A 19,469-nucleotide genomic window follows, 5' to 3' on the forward strand; every position below is an offset into this window, starting at 1 on the left:
TCCCTCACACCTTAATGGAATTTCATCATACTGGGGATGAATCAACAGGATGGCAAGACAATTTCATCTGTGACACAAGTACATTCCCATATGACCATGTGGTCATGATTACTGTCACAGAAAATTGGCAAGAAACTTTTGATTGAAATGTTTTGTTTGTATATATTTTCTAAAATGCCTTGATAGAGTTTGTTCATACTTGGGATGAATTAATATAAAACTTTGGCAATTCATACTTGCCCTTTCCTTCGTTGAGGTCGAGGTCAAAATAAAGCTTGTATTAAGTTTTTGGTTCAGATTTTTAATTTGTTTTTTATTTCCTAAAACCCTTGAGGGTTTTTCTTTATGCTAGAAATAAATTCATATGAAGCTAAGACACATGAACTTGCTCATTTAACCATGCAGTCCATTTCATAGAAAGTTTACAATTTAACGTTTTGAAACTAAGAATAGATAACTATCAGTAGGAAAATAGGTTGTGACTTCTTAGCTTTTGACCTTCACATTAGGCCTTCATCAGAGGAATGACTTCTGGACTGGAGTCACATGATCAACTAAATGTTGACCATCTGACAAAACCCTTCCCTACAATGGCAGAAGTTTCCAATCTGGAATCATGGTTCAACACTGGCTCCCACTGCATGATTTCAGTAGCTTCTCTTATTTCCCTCCTCAGGGTATTGTTCTTTCTACTGAGTACTCTGACATTATTCCAAAAAATGGTATGCCCTGATTCTTTGCAATGTTCACCAACTGCTGTCAGGGATTCTCAGTTGGTGTACACATGTTCCTTAACTCTTGTTTCAAGGCTTCTAGCATTCTAGCAGTTTCCCCAATGTAGTCTTTTCTACAATTATCACACTAGAGAAGGGGTCAGGGTCATACCAAAAAAACTTTGTTCAGGTTTTGGTTTTGTATTTTTTTCTTCATTTCATTTTTTTCTTCATAAGTCTTTCACTGATTTTCTGCATTCTGTATACTTTAGGTAAATCATTATGAAACTAAGATAATTATGTCTGTGATGTGCTGATATGATCGTAGGGTCAAGATCATATTAATTGTTGGCTTGACATGCTGGCCAAGGCCTTGTATTTCTAACGTTCTTATTCTTATCACCCAGGTTATGATGAGGTAGATAATTTCTTTGAAGATGTGTTGGAACACTTACAGTTTCTGCTGAATCAGCAAGAAGAACGAAAAGCCAGAGAAGATGGGACCAAAGTTCCACTTAAGGATACTGGTAGAAAACCATCTGGAGATTTGAATTCTGAAAATGCACATCGAAAACGAATAAAACTTGACGACTCTTCAAGTGATGAGGAGAAGGTCTGTTTTTGTGAGAAACATACTGGTGGACTTGGTAAAGAGTTAACATTGACAGATTCCATTAATAAAGAGTGGCACTCAGGGGTGATTCTGACGTCAGAGCAAAGGAATAAAATAAATTTCATTAAGAAAAACCACACTTATCCATCTATCAATGGTTATAGTTCTCATATGTAGGGGAGATATATGTACCCTAGTTTCATATGCTTTATTCATTGATAGAAATGGTGACTTGATGTTTTCACTGCTGATATTCAAAATACAAGATCTTCTATATTTATTTAGTAAAATAATTTTTAATAAACTGGTTTATCTTAAATTGCATAAATGAGACAATTTTACTTTATTCTGTATTGTAAAGAATAGCTTTTTGACCCTTTCCACAATTTTTGTAATGCCTGCAACAGTGGTAACACAGTACAACCTAATTTTAACATCTGTCATGCATATCAAGAACTTTTTGAATGCCCACAATTAAAAGAAGACAGACTGATACATTTTATATGTATCAGATTGTGTTTGAGATTTTGAGGATATAATGGTGGTGTTAGTATCACAGATTATGACATTTTAAAACCATATTTGTATTGATAAGATTTTTTTACATAACTTTTTATATTCAAAGGTACAGTTATTTAAGTAGTTCTTGATATCAGTAAACAATCTTTTTTTGAAACATTTTCTTAAAAATAACAGCAATATTACCAGTCTGAAATGATCAACTTTTAAAAATATGACTAGAATCAGTTCCTTGATATTTTTCCTGCTTTTAACTAACAATTGCATATGTAACTTTTAACTGATAAGCATGTCAGGTGTATTATCTGTTAGTTAATACATCATGTCCAGAGTCGTGCAATTTGTTAGTATTGTTGACCTGACCTTGAGGATTAAATAGGATTCAAGAGTGATTTGAAATCATGTCATTCTTTTTAATTGAGTTATTACCTCAATTACAGATACAGTAATCATTGTTTGGAACAATTTTTTAGTTACTTCAGGCTGTCTGGAAATGTGTCAGTTCTCAAAATGCTTTGTAAAGTTATGATGAAATCGTTACAGTATATAAAACATTTTAATGCAACTATTATCCTTCCAAAAGCATAGGCATTTATATTATATGCACTGTGATATAATTTCAGGCCTGTATTACTTACTTGAATAAAATTGATATTAACTATTAATATTGGTAAAACTACCATTAATGCCCTCAAATTGTCAAGTGCAATACTGTTTTGTCATAAATGCCCCCCAAAACAAATTTCTTACCCAAATTTTTTTTACTGTTGTCCCATTGGATTTTATTGTAATTTAAATGCTTATCATCAGTCATTGCAGATTAATTTGCTTGAGAAAATGGAAGACCCAATGTGACTCTGGATCAGGGGTCAAATACCAAGATCTCCCCTCCCAAGTTTTTAACATGAAGAACAAGACAATAATATTCTGTTAACTAGGACTACTTCATGATGATCAGATTACAAATTTTAAACCTTTTGGCAGGAAAAAATGCCAATTAAACCATTATTATCTTGGAGAAAATATATTTATAACATAAAATATATTTTGCCCTGCCCCATCTCCCAGATAAAATTTAGTATGGATCCTAAAGATAATATTTCTGAACTACTTCTAAAGTTAAAATTATGTAATTAGAAATTTTTTTAAAATACAAATTTGTTGAACACCATGGAACCATTGCTTGTAGATCTGTGTAAAGGAGTAAAGGAATGTTCTAACTGAAGAAAAAAAAAACAGGTGGACAGTTTATGTTAACTGGATTTGCATTGACCTTTTGTGCTGGAAAACGATGTACTTTAGAAGTTTCTTTTGTTAGATAAAAATGTTGCTTGATTTGCTTTTTCTATGTATGAAAACTATTAACAAGTCACCATTTCTCTCACATAATCTTTGTAGGTAGATAAATTAATAATTTTTATAAATATGTACATAGACAATATATAAATGTAAATGTCTCTGCTAGAAAGGAAAATGGGGCACAAGCTTGACCTAATGTTCTTATTTCATATTTCTTGCAAATTATCATCTTGTCCTTATTAGATTGAAGTTTACCACAATTTTTTTTAAGCAGTACTAATTACAGATTGTTGAAAACAAAGATATTCATACACCAGTAATTGAAACTAAAGGTAAATTTGGTATATTTGAATCTATGGGATTGTTTTTTTAATGTATCAAGTTTCTATCACTAGTCTAAGAGGGTGAAAATAATTGGTGCAAGTGAATTAATTAAGATTGATATTAAAGATAAATACATTTTTGTTTCTCATGTTTAGTTAAGTTTCTGGTTTGGCCCTTGAAAAATATAACTTTAAACATTGCATCAGACTGCATTGATTAAATTATACCAGTTTGCTTTGACACCTTTTTTGTTTAAAGATATTTGACTAATTCAGTCTTTGAAGAACTACAATACACTCTTGTACATCTTGACTTTTCATGTTTGTAATGTTGATGTTGATATCCACACTCCTTAAATTACAAAGGGACTTCATCCTTTGGTCCTATCTGTACTTATGTCCACTTATGTCCATTCAGAGAAACTTTTTATCAAGAGTGCACAAAAACCACTTACAGGGTCCACTTAGGATGCATAAGTGCATGATTCAATTTACATTGAAATAAATGTTCAAAAAAGCAACTAAATGCATGAAAATATTGCATTATTTTTGTATGCCCTTTGTTAATTTTATTTTTTTAAAAACTTTGTTCTTAAATGAAGGGGTAGACTTCTCCTATTTTCAGTTCTAAAGTGGACCATGATAGCTTAGATCTGGCTGACATATTGGTGTGCATATGTAGATGACTTGATCAGATTTTCAGGCTCTTGAAAGAAAGCCTAAAGTTGTATTAACACATTTTTGAACTTTTTGCACTTAAACATTTTGGACAGAAAGTTTGATAACAATTTAGGGCTGTTCCATTAAAACATACATGGGACCCAGGGAAGTACTTTTAAAGTGGGGTACTCACCCATAGATGCAATTTTGAATTTTCTTATCATTTTATTATGAACTCAGTGAAATCAAAGTACCCTAACATATACTTGTTAAAAAACTGCCTTCACTGGGTACCATGTATGTTTAAATGGTACAGCCCTTAGTCAAAGCCATCAGAGAAGGGCAAAATTAAATTTTAACAGCATGGTTGTATTTGTAAATGGCCTGATTTGATTTTCAGGCTGTTACAGGAATTTTTAAATTTTTGGCTCATTTATTAAACATTTTGCTCATCAATTGAGACGTACATATTTTGCAAACACAAAAAAGTTTATGGATTTACTTTCTTTCTTCTCAAATTCAGCTGTGAAGCATATTTAAGCAAAAGGAAATTTGTCATTATGTGTTTGTATGCATATGATCAACCAGATTAGATTTGCAAGCAATGGGGGGGGTGGCGAGTTGACTTTTGGTATGCGGTGGGAACAAACATTTTTTACAAGCACAAATCTAGTTATTTTGTGGGTTTTTTTAATGTATTCTGTTGTATTGAAAATATTTTTCATTGCACAAAGTGTTGGTGTATGCATGACAGATTTTAAATAAAGTGAATATAGAGTTAAAACTTTTAGTTTTTGTACTTCACTATGAAATACACCTGGTGTTAATGCATTATTATAGACCAATCTTATACCTAAATTGAAGCATGCAAAATTAAATTTACCCATGCAACACCCCCCACATCAAGCTGTCCTTTGTATTGGCTTATGATGAAAATTGTAGCTATTTAAGAGAACAGTAACTTCGAGATGGAATATGTTTTAATAAATTACATTTTTGACAATTTACGACAATATTTACCATGTCTGATCAATATATATCAGAGAAAACACATAAAAGATACTAATTCAGTTTGTGTTAGTTGCTCTTGGTCACATGATGATATATTTTTTCCAGTATAAGTCCCATTGGAACTTGTATTCAGAATTCACACAACTCAATGGGATACCTTGTATTTAGAAAAAATATACCAGTGCTCTAAAAATCTGATAGTCCGATGCCCGGGGCTCCTCTAATTTTAGATTGTACAGGTCCTGTATTCTAAGTGAGGTGCCATTGGGCTTGTCCAAAAAATTATAATTTGCCTGAGGAAACATGGATTGTACTAATGAAATGCGTAAGTGTATTTTCAAGATGTTGACGCCATAACACTGTGAAATCTAAATCTCCACTGTCCTACGTGAAATTGAGATCTGATTTTAATCAATTTGAAGCATGGCGTGTCATGCTTAAAATATGCTTTGTACTCCCAAACCCCTGACACGGTTGTGTTTTGAGAAAACACATTTTTCAATAATCTTCAAAAATAGAGAGAAAAAAACCACCACTTTCACTATATGCCTGTTACATGTAGCATGTATAAACGGTAAGTCATGATTATAACTGATATAATACTATCCCTTGGGCAGTTTAAATAGTAGCAATTAAAGACAAAGAGGTCAGGTATAAACCACCAATTCACATATTAATTGGCTGATAATAGCAAGTGAAATGTGTTTGAAGGCTGCAGTGGGTGAGCCTGTTGTGCTAATTTGCTAAAAGGTACAATAGCTACTATGAAAGTGACATAAAAATGGCACATTTTTCTTGGGGAAAAAATGCGAAGAAATACCCTCCATTTATCTTATTTCTGTAAAACTTATTTCTAAAAATTAAACAATTTTTTTTATGATATGAAGTAAATTGCTGCTTCATTTTAATCATTTAGAATGTAATTTTACATTGTAATTCTAACTGAAAGGATTACGATATTGTATTTAATATAGGTACAAATGTTTAATGATTTGTTACTAAAACAACCATTTTGTTAGTTTAGTTCCTAAATCTTCACTAGAAACTGACAAAGTCCCCAGCGTTTTGAAGTTATTTTGAAACAGTCCCTATAATTGTATGGGAGAGGATATGTAAATATGTCTTCCTAACATAGTGGTCATGTGTTCAAACCATAGTGATCACTAATGTTATGGATGATTAACCTTTACTTTACAACTGCATGTTTCGGGATTACTTTTATATAAATAAAATGTGAATTCTTGGCTCAGTCAAAACGATGTGATCCAGGTACTCTAGCATTAGAATTACAAACACAGTTTCTGCACTGCTTATCTGAAGTCATATGGCTCAAATGCATGGTTTAATGACCAAGATGGGAAAATTAAGCTCAAAAGTTTGCTGGAGAGTGATTGATTATTTGAACAAATTTAGGGTTTCCAGGTAATATTTAAAATTGTAAACTTTTTCTATATTGTTGTGACAAAGGCCTCCAGGTTCTATGGCTGTTCTGTTATTGACACATTGGTCATTTAGACTTGTTTATCTATGCTGCAGACAATATCAGCTTTGTAACAAGTAATGAAGTGATTGTCAGAGTTATCTTCCTTGAGGCTGTTGCTGAAAAACATTCAGAACCTTCTACCAGTAATTTGAAAAGTATCAGAACAGAGGTGAAAAATATTTCAGCAAACTTTTCTGTATTTCTTAGGTATATATTAAAGAAATGTTTTATATTAAAGTCTAGTTTTAAAATGATGTAGATAATAAGGTGAAAGTTGTAGAGTTCCAAGAGATTCAGGCTTATAGATCACCTGAATTGATAGTATTAATTCTGAAATTAACTCGAGATATTTTGTCCATAATTGGAAGAATGCTGGAAAATGCAGTGGTTCCACACTATGAACTACATCAGTATATATCACTGGTATGGTCATATATATCATTGTTATGATGAATATAGTTACAATATTGAACTTAACCTGATTTTAAGATGACATCCCTTATAACACAGGACTCTGTTGTTCCTCAGAATTGAATTCAAGTGAGGAAGTTGATCTGTATTAACAAAACTGGTTTTAAATTTATATAAATAATATTACTAGTGATGTGATGGTGCCCACTTCATTCAACAAGGACAGAACATACAGAATTAGTCTCCTTTATACTTTCACCTTCAGTTTAATGATACAATTTTTAAATATTTGCATTGCTAATCCTTCTTTTTGGTTTCTTTTTGTTGTTTGTTTGTTTCCAAACATGTTTCCTCCCCCCCCCCCTTTTTCATGTCGTTCCTATACCTTACACTTTCTAGATGGGAATAAATAATAATGCTTAACAAATATGTATGTATCTAGGCTGCTGATATATTATTATATTTTTGTAGAGTTATGATTTGCAAAATGATTGTTGTATTTATTGTATTTTTTTAAATCTACACATTTTCCTTTTCTTTTGTGATGGGATTTTTCTTTTTTCGTCAACATTCATGATTATGCTAGTGCTGTTTACTTCCAGTAATATTGGGTTAATTCAGTGTGAATCTTTTGTTTAGAAATTCTTTGTCCATCAGTTCTCTTTTTAATGTGCCATAATTTTCAGTCATACCAATCTGGCATATAAAAAAAAATTGTTTTTAGTCATTTTTTTAAAAGAAAATAAATAAATTGGCAGTAGCATTAGTATTGCTGAAAACTGGCTTGGACATGCACGTAATAAGACTAATGATCACTTTGCCATGAGGTAAGCAAATTTGTGTTTTGGTATTGTAATTAGAAGACATAGATCTATATATTAACATTTCTCAATGTAATAGCAGTACATAATAAAAGTTTGATAAATACACATGCACACAAGTATTTTTGTTTTATTGTTTGGCCTGACAAGGGCGACTGTTTGAAGGTGTTGTAACCAGTCAAATTTTCTGAAGGGAGACAATTCATGATGGCAGGCATGTTTACATAATTATTTGGTGTAGCGGATAGAAGTAAAGGATCAGTCTTTCACAGACAGAAAAATGAAAATGTATTAATTAGACATTAGTTGCAATACATTTCTAAATTGTTCAGAGCCAAGTAGTGCCTATTCTGTGTAATGCATACAACCTATGTTGTTGCTTTACTCAAGTATTTAAAACTTGATGCAGCTTTGGGGATAAAATGAACTACAATCAGAGTACCAGTGGTTTTTGGTCCTGCTTACCATTCGATCCAGAGTAAATTAATTGAATCTGCTCATCCCTATCAGATGCAAATTAATTGGTTCTTACAGATTTTATCAGGAAATCACAACTCTTGGGTTATGCAAATATTTTTGCTAATGGAATGAGCCGCAACTAGTTTTGCAAAAATAATCAACAAAAAATGTATTTTGTACCATTTTGTAGCACTTTATAAGAGTCATCCCCTTTTAGTTCAGAAGGGATAGACTCGATAGAACCACTATATTTAGTCCATTAATGATGTTAAAAAAGTTATATAACTTTATAAAACACTATGCAATAAAAAATTGAGTCTAACGTTCAGGAGTTTAGTGAATATGGGGCAGGGACCTGCATACTAAAAATAAAAACCGAGATCTGCTTACCCTGCAGTTATAGAAAGTAATATGGGACCAAGACCTGCATGTTGGAAACATGTACATATATGCAAATCTACAAATTGTAAATAGCAATAGTTCAGATTAACGTGTACCAGCTAAAAACAGACTTCATACCAAATAAATCCATCAGATATGGGTTGACCTGTTTTATTAGCAAAAGAAATAATTTTGATTACATAAAAAGCTAAAGAAATGTCAAGTTAATCCATGACACATTGGCTAACATCTTAAAACCATCAACCTATAAACCATTTTTCAGAAATTCTCATCAAAGATGTGTTTTAATAGGATTGTATACGAAGGTGGTCAAAATATGTTAGCTACTTGTAGACCGACCTAGATGTTGTGGACATTTCATAGCAGTACTGTAAAATTGGGGACAACAAGCACATATGAAAATAATCTTAAATTGAAAATCAGTGGACACAGTCTTGATAGTTTTAAAGGCAAAAATAAGTGGCAAGTGTTTTTTAGGAGTATGAATGGAAAAAAAAGTTGGAGATACATATATGCCAATATTGAACAAGGTTTAAGTGTAATTTTTGCTAATTGACAAGAAAAACATAATATGAGCATAAAAAGTGTAATCTATATATTATATGCCATAATTACAGTGCACTATGAAAAATGTACCTTTATTTTTGCTATTAACCTGGATCTGCAGCAGGTAAAAATACTTATGGGTAAAATCCATGTGGATTATAACCTGAACACAAGCATTAAACATACAAATTATTTATATTCTGCACTCATTTTAACTAGTCTACATGTCTGACTTTAGCCAAATGATTGTCAAGTACACAAATTCAGCACAACAATATACTCATTGTCATACTCTTCTTTTCAAATATAAAGTAGCATTGATTTGTCCTTTCTTGGATTGGATACATTTTGAAGTTTAAAAGGACCCATCTGCTCTAAGAATTTTCATCCACAAGTTAAACTGTAAAAGGCCATTTTGTTTAACATCTGATGCCATTTTCTTTAAAACTTAAGACTGGGGTCCACTAACTTGATTATCAATATAAAGAATTTGCAAGGCAAAGTTTCAAATTGAAGAAACCCTTCCGTTTACTAGGAAAGTTGGACAAATTAATTAGTGCTCTATTCTTATGCAGCAGTCTTTCTTTTTAGAATATTTTCAAATTTATATAATGAGTGGGATTAAAGAGATGATAATAAAAATGACAAACACAACTTTTATTGCATTATTTTTATTCTGTTTTTTAATGAAGTTTAATCCATATACCGGTAAGCATGAGATGCAATTAGGTAAAAAAAGAAATAATAAAAACAATACTGTTTATCTAACATCATCTAAAATTTCCAATGAAGCAGATAATGTAATATGCTGGTAGATAAACACAAGTGCTAAAAAGGTACAAATAGTTGTGAAACATTTAATTCTCAATATAATTAAAAAAAGCATCCTGACAAGTCTCTAATTTAAAAATAATATTTTTATTATTAGATTTTATAGTATGTTTATCTGATTTTGGATCATGATATGAAGGGTTAAATCTTTATTTGTTATAATTGAGGATTGTTGATCGCATTGTGGGGATGTTTCAGCAGCTAATAGTTGTAAATTTAGGTGATACAGAATAAAATATGTCAAAATGTGTTGGTGGGGTAGGATTTGCATACAGGGTTACTAAACAGTACATATCCCATGACAAGCTCAGGGGCCCTACTTTGTACAATTTTTTAAAACTTTGGAGTATAACCCTTTACCACATTGAGTGTATGCCTTTTTAGCCCTCCGATACACATATAGCAAAGTTACCCAGTTCAGTGCACTATAAATAGAACACCTGTTACCTATTCGACTCCATACACATAGGCCTGCATGTTAACTGTTAAGTAGTGTAGTGTATGTTACGTTTAACAGCAATTTTAACCATTTTACATTTTTGGTACACATCTATTATGTATGGAAAAATTTACGAATAAAGTTTGGTCATTATAGCTGTGTAATTTCTTTTCATGGAAGAATTTTTTATGTCCTTAAAAATCTTGAGAGAACGATCAAGTCAGTGAAGCCGTGTGACCAACCGTAGCTGCCATTTCTCAAACTCGAAATTTACAAGTTCTTTTTCTGTGTCTACATCACTAAGTCATATGAATTTGGTAATTTATAAAAACTAATTGCTACCTTCTTTAATATCAGAGCCTTTACCTAAGTTATTGATGCTTTCATAGTTGTGATTCTAATCATAAAAGTACTGAACGAAATCCGCAACCTTCATTTTGGAGAGTGGAGAATACAACCCAGTTACTTTAAATAGTGGATTTCGACCAGAGCATAAACAGCAACCACATGATCTGACATAAAGGTCATTCACAGCAATGAATGAGTATTTAATAGGGGGTTTTCCCCGAAGGTGGTGCTATGAAAACCCGCTAAAAATATCAGATGTTTACAGCAGGCGTCAAAAGGCAATTCCATGCGAATGGAGTAGAGGCGTCAAAAGGTACTTCCATGCGAATGGAGTAGAGGCATCCAAAGGCGCTTCCATGCGAATGGAGTAGAGGCGTCCAGAGGCGCTTGCGCGAGGTAAAGGGATAATTGTTTTGAAAAAGATTCCTTAACTAAAAAGTGTACCCCCAAAAACTTTTGCAACAGTGGGGATGGGATTGTCCCTTTAGGATTTCTTATCATGGTAGAATTGTGGTACTATTTGCCTTGTGCATGAACCAGGCTTGACCTGGGTTTAAAAGGTCCAGAGCAGCAGTGGGTCAGCAGTCTGTATGCTGGACTCTAAATCCAAATGGTGTGGGTTCAGATCCTCCACTGACCAGACTGGATTAGCTTCCATTGTGTGTCGTTAGGCAAGGCACTTTACTCTAATTGTCATTGCATAATGTAACTTTTCATATGCCATTAAAAGCTCAAACTAAACCAAACCAAAATAAAAGGCATGAGTTCGAACCTAGATGCTAGCTATGCTTTTTCTTATAACAATAAAATACATGTATATACTTGAGAACTGTTTGCATACAGTATTCCTTACTATAAGGCACCTTGCTATCTCGTGGTGCTAACTGGTAGTTAAATTATATGCATCATGTACTCCATTACAAGGTGGTATACTTTGTGGCTCTCATTAGAGCTGGGTATCGCAAACAATATTTATCGTGGTATACCATGGTATATCTCAACATACCATGATACATATCAGGGTATACTGCAACAATCATATAGATTATTAAATGTCCTGGGGCAGAAGTCTGACACTGTTTTTTTAAATGTCTGTCTTTTAATAGCTGCATATATATACTGCACTGAATTGACGCAAAATAACATAATTTATCCATTACATTGTCTGGAAAATTGTTTTTAATTATCATGAGATAAAGAAATTACATATTTTGGCACACAAGAAAATAAAATGGTCAGTACCTTGTAGTACATGATTATGCTATTATGATAATTACTGAATAAGTTGTAATCTGACAACTCTAACTAAAATGGTATGATTCATTTTATACTATAGCTGACACAATGAAAGACCTTGTACTTGTATTACACAGCATACTGATAAAAGTAGAAGTGTTGACACTGAATCTTACATTGTACAAGCTACACTATTGATATAATAGGTAGGGAACACCTGGGGGATGATATATATATATAAGAGAGAGAGAGATTCATATGGACACTAAGCTGCAGCTAATATTCACATAAAAAATACCATTGGTCTAACTTGTATATCAAAATAAAGTAAACTTAAAGCAGATAAACACCACAAAAAAACAAAAAACTTTGAATAAATTAACATTGTACAGTACCAAGCTGCAAAATATTTTATTTATATGACACCATCTTTTCCATTTCAGGTTCAGGCAACTTTTATGGTAAACAATACAACATTCGCAACATTTCTTTAAACAAACATTCACATATAGAATTCAAACAAAAATGGCTGGTGAAGTAAAAGAACAGTTATAGAATGTTTAGGGAAAAACATATTCCAAATTTTGCATGGTATGAATAATGGTAAAATTACAGTGTGAATAAAAGTAGAACAAGTGTACAGTGATGATAACACTGTTATTGTTATGAATATTAGAAAAGTATAATAGGAGATAAATTGGTGAATCAGTACAGATATTCTAGTAATATGTGGCATATGTCATTGATACCTTAAAGGGGACGAAAGCCCAGACCTGCACAATTTTATTGTAAATAGAAGGATATATAGTAGTTTGTGTATATAATCTATCCAGACTATTTTTTTCTTTGCATCTATTGTATTTGCACAAACATTTCATACAAAATATTGTTCTGTATTACGAGATCAAACAGAAAGAACCTGCCCCGAATTTGTTAGCTCCCTTCCATACAAGCAGGATGTGACGTCATTTGAGACGATTAACGTATAAGAGTTGTATTCAATTTGTGCAGCGAAGTGTCAAGTAGAAACACGATCGTTCAATGCGCATCTCTAAATTGTGTGAATAATAGCAGTTCTGGTACAATCCTTAATTATTTTACTCTTTTTTCTTTTTCTCCATCTTTGAAAAGTAAGAAATTATCTACCAATGAAATAGCATTAAAGAAATGTTTACACTTTTTCATTCAATGTTTCCAACAACAATTTATTATGCACGTTTGATTTTGTATGTAACTGCATCAGACAAATATGCATTTTGTCTTCCACACTTACGTTCAAGACTGTTTTCCACTCGTTATATAATAAACCCCTCCTTCCCATTCTGCATTCATCTTTTTTGTGTAATGTCGATAATAGAAAAATAAATCACTTATAACTGAAAGTCGGTGTGTTCTTGTAAACTCGTTAGATTTCTTATAACTACACACACCGGAACACCATGATACAATTTTTTAAACAATTTTTTAAACAAATGTTACTGTTAACTTTCTTGATTGATAAATCTATTATAGTAACATTATTCATTAATGTGGTAATTACTCTCAAACTCGGACCCGGCTGATTCGGTACAAATCGCTGACTGATTCGGCCCATATATCTGGCTGATTCTCCAAACTTCCAAGCTGATTCGGACCATGTGAAATGTTATTCAGTTTAGTCCAGGATTTAAATGTGACATTTAAATTTGTTTTTAAAGATGATCTTCTCATTATGTCCCAAGTACGTTGAGCAGTTCAAATATGCATTTGAAGTAACAAAATCCCGTTAGTATGCGTGAACATGGTATTGTTATATATAATAAAATAACGTAATCATGTTTATTGTGCATTGGCAATTTAGTAGTGAAATATTTTTTAAACTTCTCGTTCAATTTTAAATAGTTTGTTTTATTGAGAAATAATAAAATTACGAACACTGACAAAAAAGAAGAAATAAACTAAAAGATGGGCATAGTACATGATAGCTTTTAGAAACCGTCTGAATTCTGTGCATTAGCCATGATGTTGAACTAAATAGCGACCGGATTTCTTGAGTAGGTGTCAATGATAGTTTTTATCGAGTTCAAGTATCATTCGTATCATTCGTCAATGGTTAGCAAATCTCAATGAAAAATCAGATTAAACTGTTCAGTTAGAGAGATGATAATATAACCCTTTGGATTATTCAGTCGATTTTGGGTTATAGAGGTCTGTGCCATAAAGTCGTCTCAGGATGACTTTAGTTATTAGGTTGGAGCCCTTTCATGTATAAAACTGCAGATGTCACAACATGCTTACACCTGCTCTATTTTTTCCAACTGAAATGCATTTAATGATTTGAAGAGCAGAGCAAAATGGATAGATGCCACTTCTTTTTTCGTTAAGTACAAAAGCAAAGTTGATCAAATGGAAAAGTTGAAAAGTCGCAAATTTTATAGATTTAATAGGTTATTTAGTTTAAGAAAAACAACAATAAATAAAGCCTTAACAACCACGTGGCGACATCTCAGAATTAGTATATATGATCCTTGGGGCGACTTCTCCGACCAGCATGGGGCGACTTCTAACACCTGGGACGAGTTCTCCATAATTCATTATCAACAATGCCAGTGCGTACGCAGTGTCTCAGATGACATCACACCAGCTATTTTCACAGGGGGAGGAAAGCGTGTTGTTTTATTCAAGACGGATCGGGACAGATGATCGGTTTTTCATAAATTTCTTCGTAACGAGTAAGAATAAAAGATAAAAAATTTCAGAAAATGAACCTTATACATATAGCAAATTATATATGAAGTTTGCGCGAATTTCAGTTTTGCATGTTGGTCCCCTTTAATCATTTGCTTAAGTTATAAACTTTGTGAATACTGGTAATAGATATATTTTTCTTTCTTTCTTTTTAACTAATGAACATCCATTTTCAAAGTTACACAAGTACTTAATGCCAACTATGATGTACTGGACCAGTTTTATTGTGCTTGAATGATTTGACCATATGATTTCTGTAGTAAATTCTTGACTTTATTGCAGCTTTAATATTGAACTGGTCAGATGTTCCTTTGTCCTCGTTATAATCAGTATAATTGATCTTTTGTCCATTTTTTGGAAGGCTAATTTGGAAACAGGCAATATAACATCACATATATCAAACCCTAATGTACAAGTGGCAAGTCGCGAAGCCTATGATATAGTATTTATTGTTATCTTTTCACAACAATTTTCACTAGTAAATATTAAAATTAAGAATAATATTATCTGAACACTACAAATATTATATAAATTAGGAATAGTAATGATTGTGATCCTTTGACCTATCTTACAATTTAATGTCAAGATGCATGAACAATATAAAAATATTATGCAAAACGGAGATTTAACTTATGGCCTATTTTGTATGCAGTCTGTTTGCCAGAGGCTCTTTACCAATGTTATGATGCATGACAAAATAATTTTTCTGAAAGATAGGCATTAGCAAGAACAAGACTCTTCTCCAATTTCAGTTAAAATGAGGAAATTATATGAGAAAAATAAACAGAAAATACTGTGAATTATTTTTTTCTGAGAATATTACTTTTTGTGGGCTGTGAAAAATTACATTTTTGTCATTACTTAAATATCTTGATTGAGGAAGGTCATCCTATTGATTCCACAGAAGAATCATTATTTATTGGGGCCTTAAAGTCATAGTTTTTAAGCACTACAAAATTTTCCCACCAAAAATGTTGAACAACATAAAAAAAAACCACAATCAAATTTGGGCCAAGAAGTTAGTTGTCTCTTCATGTTAGAATAGATTTTGAAATGATAAAACAAATTGTATTTATAGATGTTCTAGGACATTTTTGAGGCACTGACAGAAGGATTATAGGTTTTGTTATTTTCTGACTTTTCTCTGGAACTTGTAGATGCATGGACATGACTTCCATTAAATATATTTGTAGTCCTGTAATTATTACTAAGTACATTTTTTTCTTCAGGCTTTTAATATTTGGCTGATAAAACCCACTTGCAAGTCATTTTCCAATGAAATCAACCCAGTTTTTGTTAGCTTTTTTTTTTTTAAAGGATATCACTATAAAGGTTAATTTATTGCAAAGCAAGCTGACATCAGAAGCTGACTATGGATTCTTTTAAGTGTGCTGATTTTGTTTGTTTGTTTTGAATATACAAAGATGGCCAAGATGTGGAAGCTAACCTTGGTTCCTTGTCACCGGTATTCACGGGAATTTTGAAAATAAATTGAAACAATGGAACAATTTTTAATGTGACACAATATAGTGCTTCATGCACAGACATCTATGACCCAGCATCACCCAGAAGATTTGGAGAAAATAAAATCATGTGATGAATTCATGACAGCCAGAAGAGAAGCAGATGATTTTGCAGACAATATGATCATTAAAATGGATGAAATTCTAGTTTACTTTGATCGCATTCCTGGACAGACTGGATAAGATGGGAGTCAGAAGTGTGAGAATTAGCAAAAATCTGACTTTAGTCCTTACAGTTTCTGCTTCAGGTGATGTGTTGCCTCTAACAATTTTTCACAGTTTGAGAAAGCTAAAAAAATAAAAAAATATTCATGTACCAAACGAATGGATAGTATGTGTGCAGGAGAAGGGTTGTGTTGATGAGATGCTGCTGCAATGGATTAAAGAGTTTTATCTCAAGTCCACAGTTTTACATTTTTAAAATCTCAGTTGGAGTACATTTTCCAACAGGTAATTTTTGAATAATTTAAAAGGTGTTCCACAACTTACAACTCAAAAAAAATTATGTGTCCCTAAACATACAGTGCAATAAGTTAGATCAGCACAGGGCCTAGATTGGAGGTTATACAAATTTTAAGCATAAGTTTGTACTCAAAGGTTTCACTAGAATAACTCATTCAAGTTACTACCTCAAAGAAAACTAAGCAGGATCAAATCAAACCAAAATCATCTTTCTTTTTACCAAACTGAAAATAAATTCTTATGTATTGTAACATGGAGTTTCAAATATTGAATATCGAGCTGAAGTTTGACATCATTTGGCTGCACATGTTACAAACTCATTTGATCTACATTATACACTCTATAATTATTAGTGCATTCCACATTTCATTTCAATTCTGAAAAATGAATATATAAATGTAAATATAAATTTACACACTGCAGATGCAGCCATAAGTCTTAGAAAAAGGGAAAAGTACCAAAACTGTTGAAAACAGTTGCCAAATGCTTCTTTGCTTCTGTGGGGTTTTTTTTTTTGTTCCTTTGCAGTGCCATTACTAAACTGAAGGGCATTATCTTGTCATCTCTTTGTCATGTCTTTCAGAAGTACATGTGACACTGGTATTTACTGTAAAATTACTCCTCTGAGTTGCTTGGCATGCCTTCCTGAAATGGAATGCAGAATGGGTCAATGGTCAAATATACAGAAATTTCATCTACAGTGACATCTGCAATATCTTCTGAATACTGAGATAACATGTTGGTGTCAGCTAGATGGATGTACAGAATTTAACAACATGTTGGCAGCACCCTTACTACAAAGAGTTCTGTTTAAAAGCTAGGTTCCAAAAATGAAAAGATGAAAAATAGCAAAAAAAAACTTATGAAGATGGACTCTTTAAAATAAATCTAAACATTGAGGCCTATAAGATAAAATAATACAAGATGACAATTTGAAAAACCTTTAATAAACATATAAAATTAAACAAATACTGGTAAAAAATACATAATACTTAAAATAAAGGTTAAAACTTTATTATATAAACTGTTCTTTTAAAAAGTCCAATATTTTCTCTTATGGTACATCCTCAAAAACTTTTCAACAAGTTCACTAAAATATTAAAAATCTGTCTCACGAAGTGGAAATCAGTATATTTAACAAGAATGTTAAACTGTCAGTGGTCAGTGGTCAGTGGCACTTTGGTCAAGATTCACCCTTAATGTGATGTGTACGAGTTGGGTATGCACATCCTATACACAAGTGGCACACTATCAACTAACTCATCTCTGGGATTAATTCTATATTATGAATGTCATTCTCCAGTGAATGATGTTCTGAAACTTATTTTTTGATCTTTTTCCAAATATTTTGCAAAGTATAATGTTTATAGGACATGCCATTTCATCTAATATTTGGAGTCACTATATTGGATTCTGTTTAGAAATGGATGCCAGCAGGGCAGCTTTGACTACTTTAATGTTAGGGCTGTTCCAGTAAAAGATACTTTGGAGCCCAGGTAAGGTACTTTTAATGTGGAGTCATCACCCATACAAGCAGTTTAAAATTGCATATATATATTTTTTCAAATTGTCTTCCTTGCATACCACATATCTTTAAATGGAATGGCTTTGACTAGAAAACCAACAGTACAGAATACTTTTTCCAGATTTTCTTTGGATTTAGTTGTGGCAAAAAAAGGCAGAGGCAAATATAATTGTAGGGGTCGGGTGAAATCAGTGACAAAATCTTGTTCAATCTCGGGCTCAACTCTGGATTGGCATGATGGGCTTGAGCATCACAGGCCAAATTCCAGATAGGCAAGATGGACATAAGTATCACAGGCACTTCCACTGATTACAAATGGACATTAGCATCCAAGGCCTATCCATGGATATACAAGATGGATGTGAGCATCACAGGGCCATCTCTGGACTGATAAAATGGACATTAGCATCACGGGCCATCCCTCAATATGCGGGTTATGTTAGCATCACAGGCTCATCCATGGACTGGCAAGATGGATGTTAGCATCACAGACCCAACCATGCACTGGCAAAATGAACATTAGTATCCAAAGCCCATCCATGGATTGGCAAGATGGATATTACAATCCAAGGCTCATCCATGGATTAGCAAGCTGGATATTAAAATCCAAGGCCCATCCATGGATTGGCAAGACAGACATTAACATCACAGGCCTATCCCTGGACTGTCAAAATGAACATTAGTATCCAAAACCCATCCAAGGACTGGCAAGATGGATACTAGAATCCAACGCCCATCCATGGATTGACAAGATGGATATCAGAATCCAAGGACAATCCATGGATTAGCAAGATGGACATTAGCATCACAGACCCATCCCTGGACTGGCAAGATGGACACTAGCAAACAAGGCCCATCCCTGCATTGGCATGATGAATTTTAGCATCACAGGCTCATCCATGGATTGGCAAGATAGATGTTAGTACCACAAGCCATGTCTTAAATTGGCAAGATGGACATTAGCATTTAACCCCATCCCTGGACTGACAAGATGGACATTAGCATTTAACCCCATCCCTGAACTGACAAGATGGACATTAGCATTTAACCCCATCCCTGGATTGACAAGATGGACATTAGCATTTAACCCCATCCCTGGATTGACAAGATGGACATTA

General features: G+C 32.9%; 2 protein-coding genes across 2 annotated transcripts in view; one reads left to right on the forward strand and one right to left on the reverse strand.

Annotated features, from left to right (window-relative positions):
* The window catches only part of LOC149805742 (inositol-tetrakisphosphate 1-kinase-like), a 76,544-nt gene extending 68,572 nt beyond the window's left edge, over positions 1-7,972 (forward strand). The window contains exon 10 of the mRNA XM_089950409.1: positions 1,121-7,972. Within this exon, the coding sequence (XP_089806535.1) occupies positions 1,121-1,503 (383 nt within the window). The 3' untranslated portion in view covers positions 1,504-7,972. The remainder of the gene's footprint in view (positions 1-1,120) is intronic.
* Positions 7,973-14,958: 6,986 nt separating this feature from the next.
* The window catches only part of LOC149805743 (uncharacterized), a 53,801-nt gene continuing 49,290 nt past the window's right edge, over positions 14,959-19,469 (reverse strand). Inside the window, exon 5 of the mRNA XM_089950411.1 lies at positions 14,959-17,471. The gene's annotated coding sequence lies outside the window, so the exon portion shown is untranslated. The remainder of the gene's footprint in view (positions 17,472-19,469) is intronic.

The sequence above is a fragment of the Sinohyriopsis cumingii genome, chromosome 2 (assembly GCF_028554795.1).
Source record: "Sinohyriopsis cumingii isolate HCF-2022 chromosome 2, ASM2855479v2, whole genome shotgun sequence".
NCBI classification, from domain to species: Eukaryota; Metazoa; Mollusca; class Bivalvia; order Unionida; family Unionidae; genus Sinohyriopsis; species Sinohyriopsis cumingii.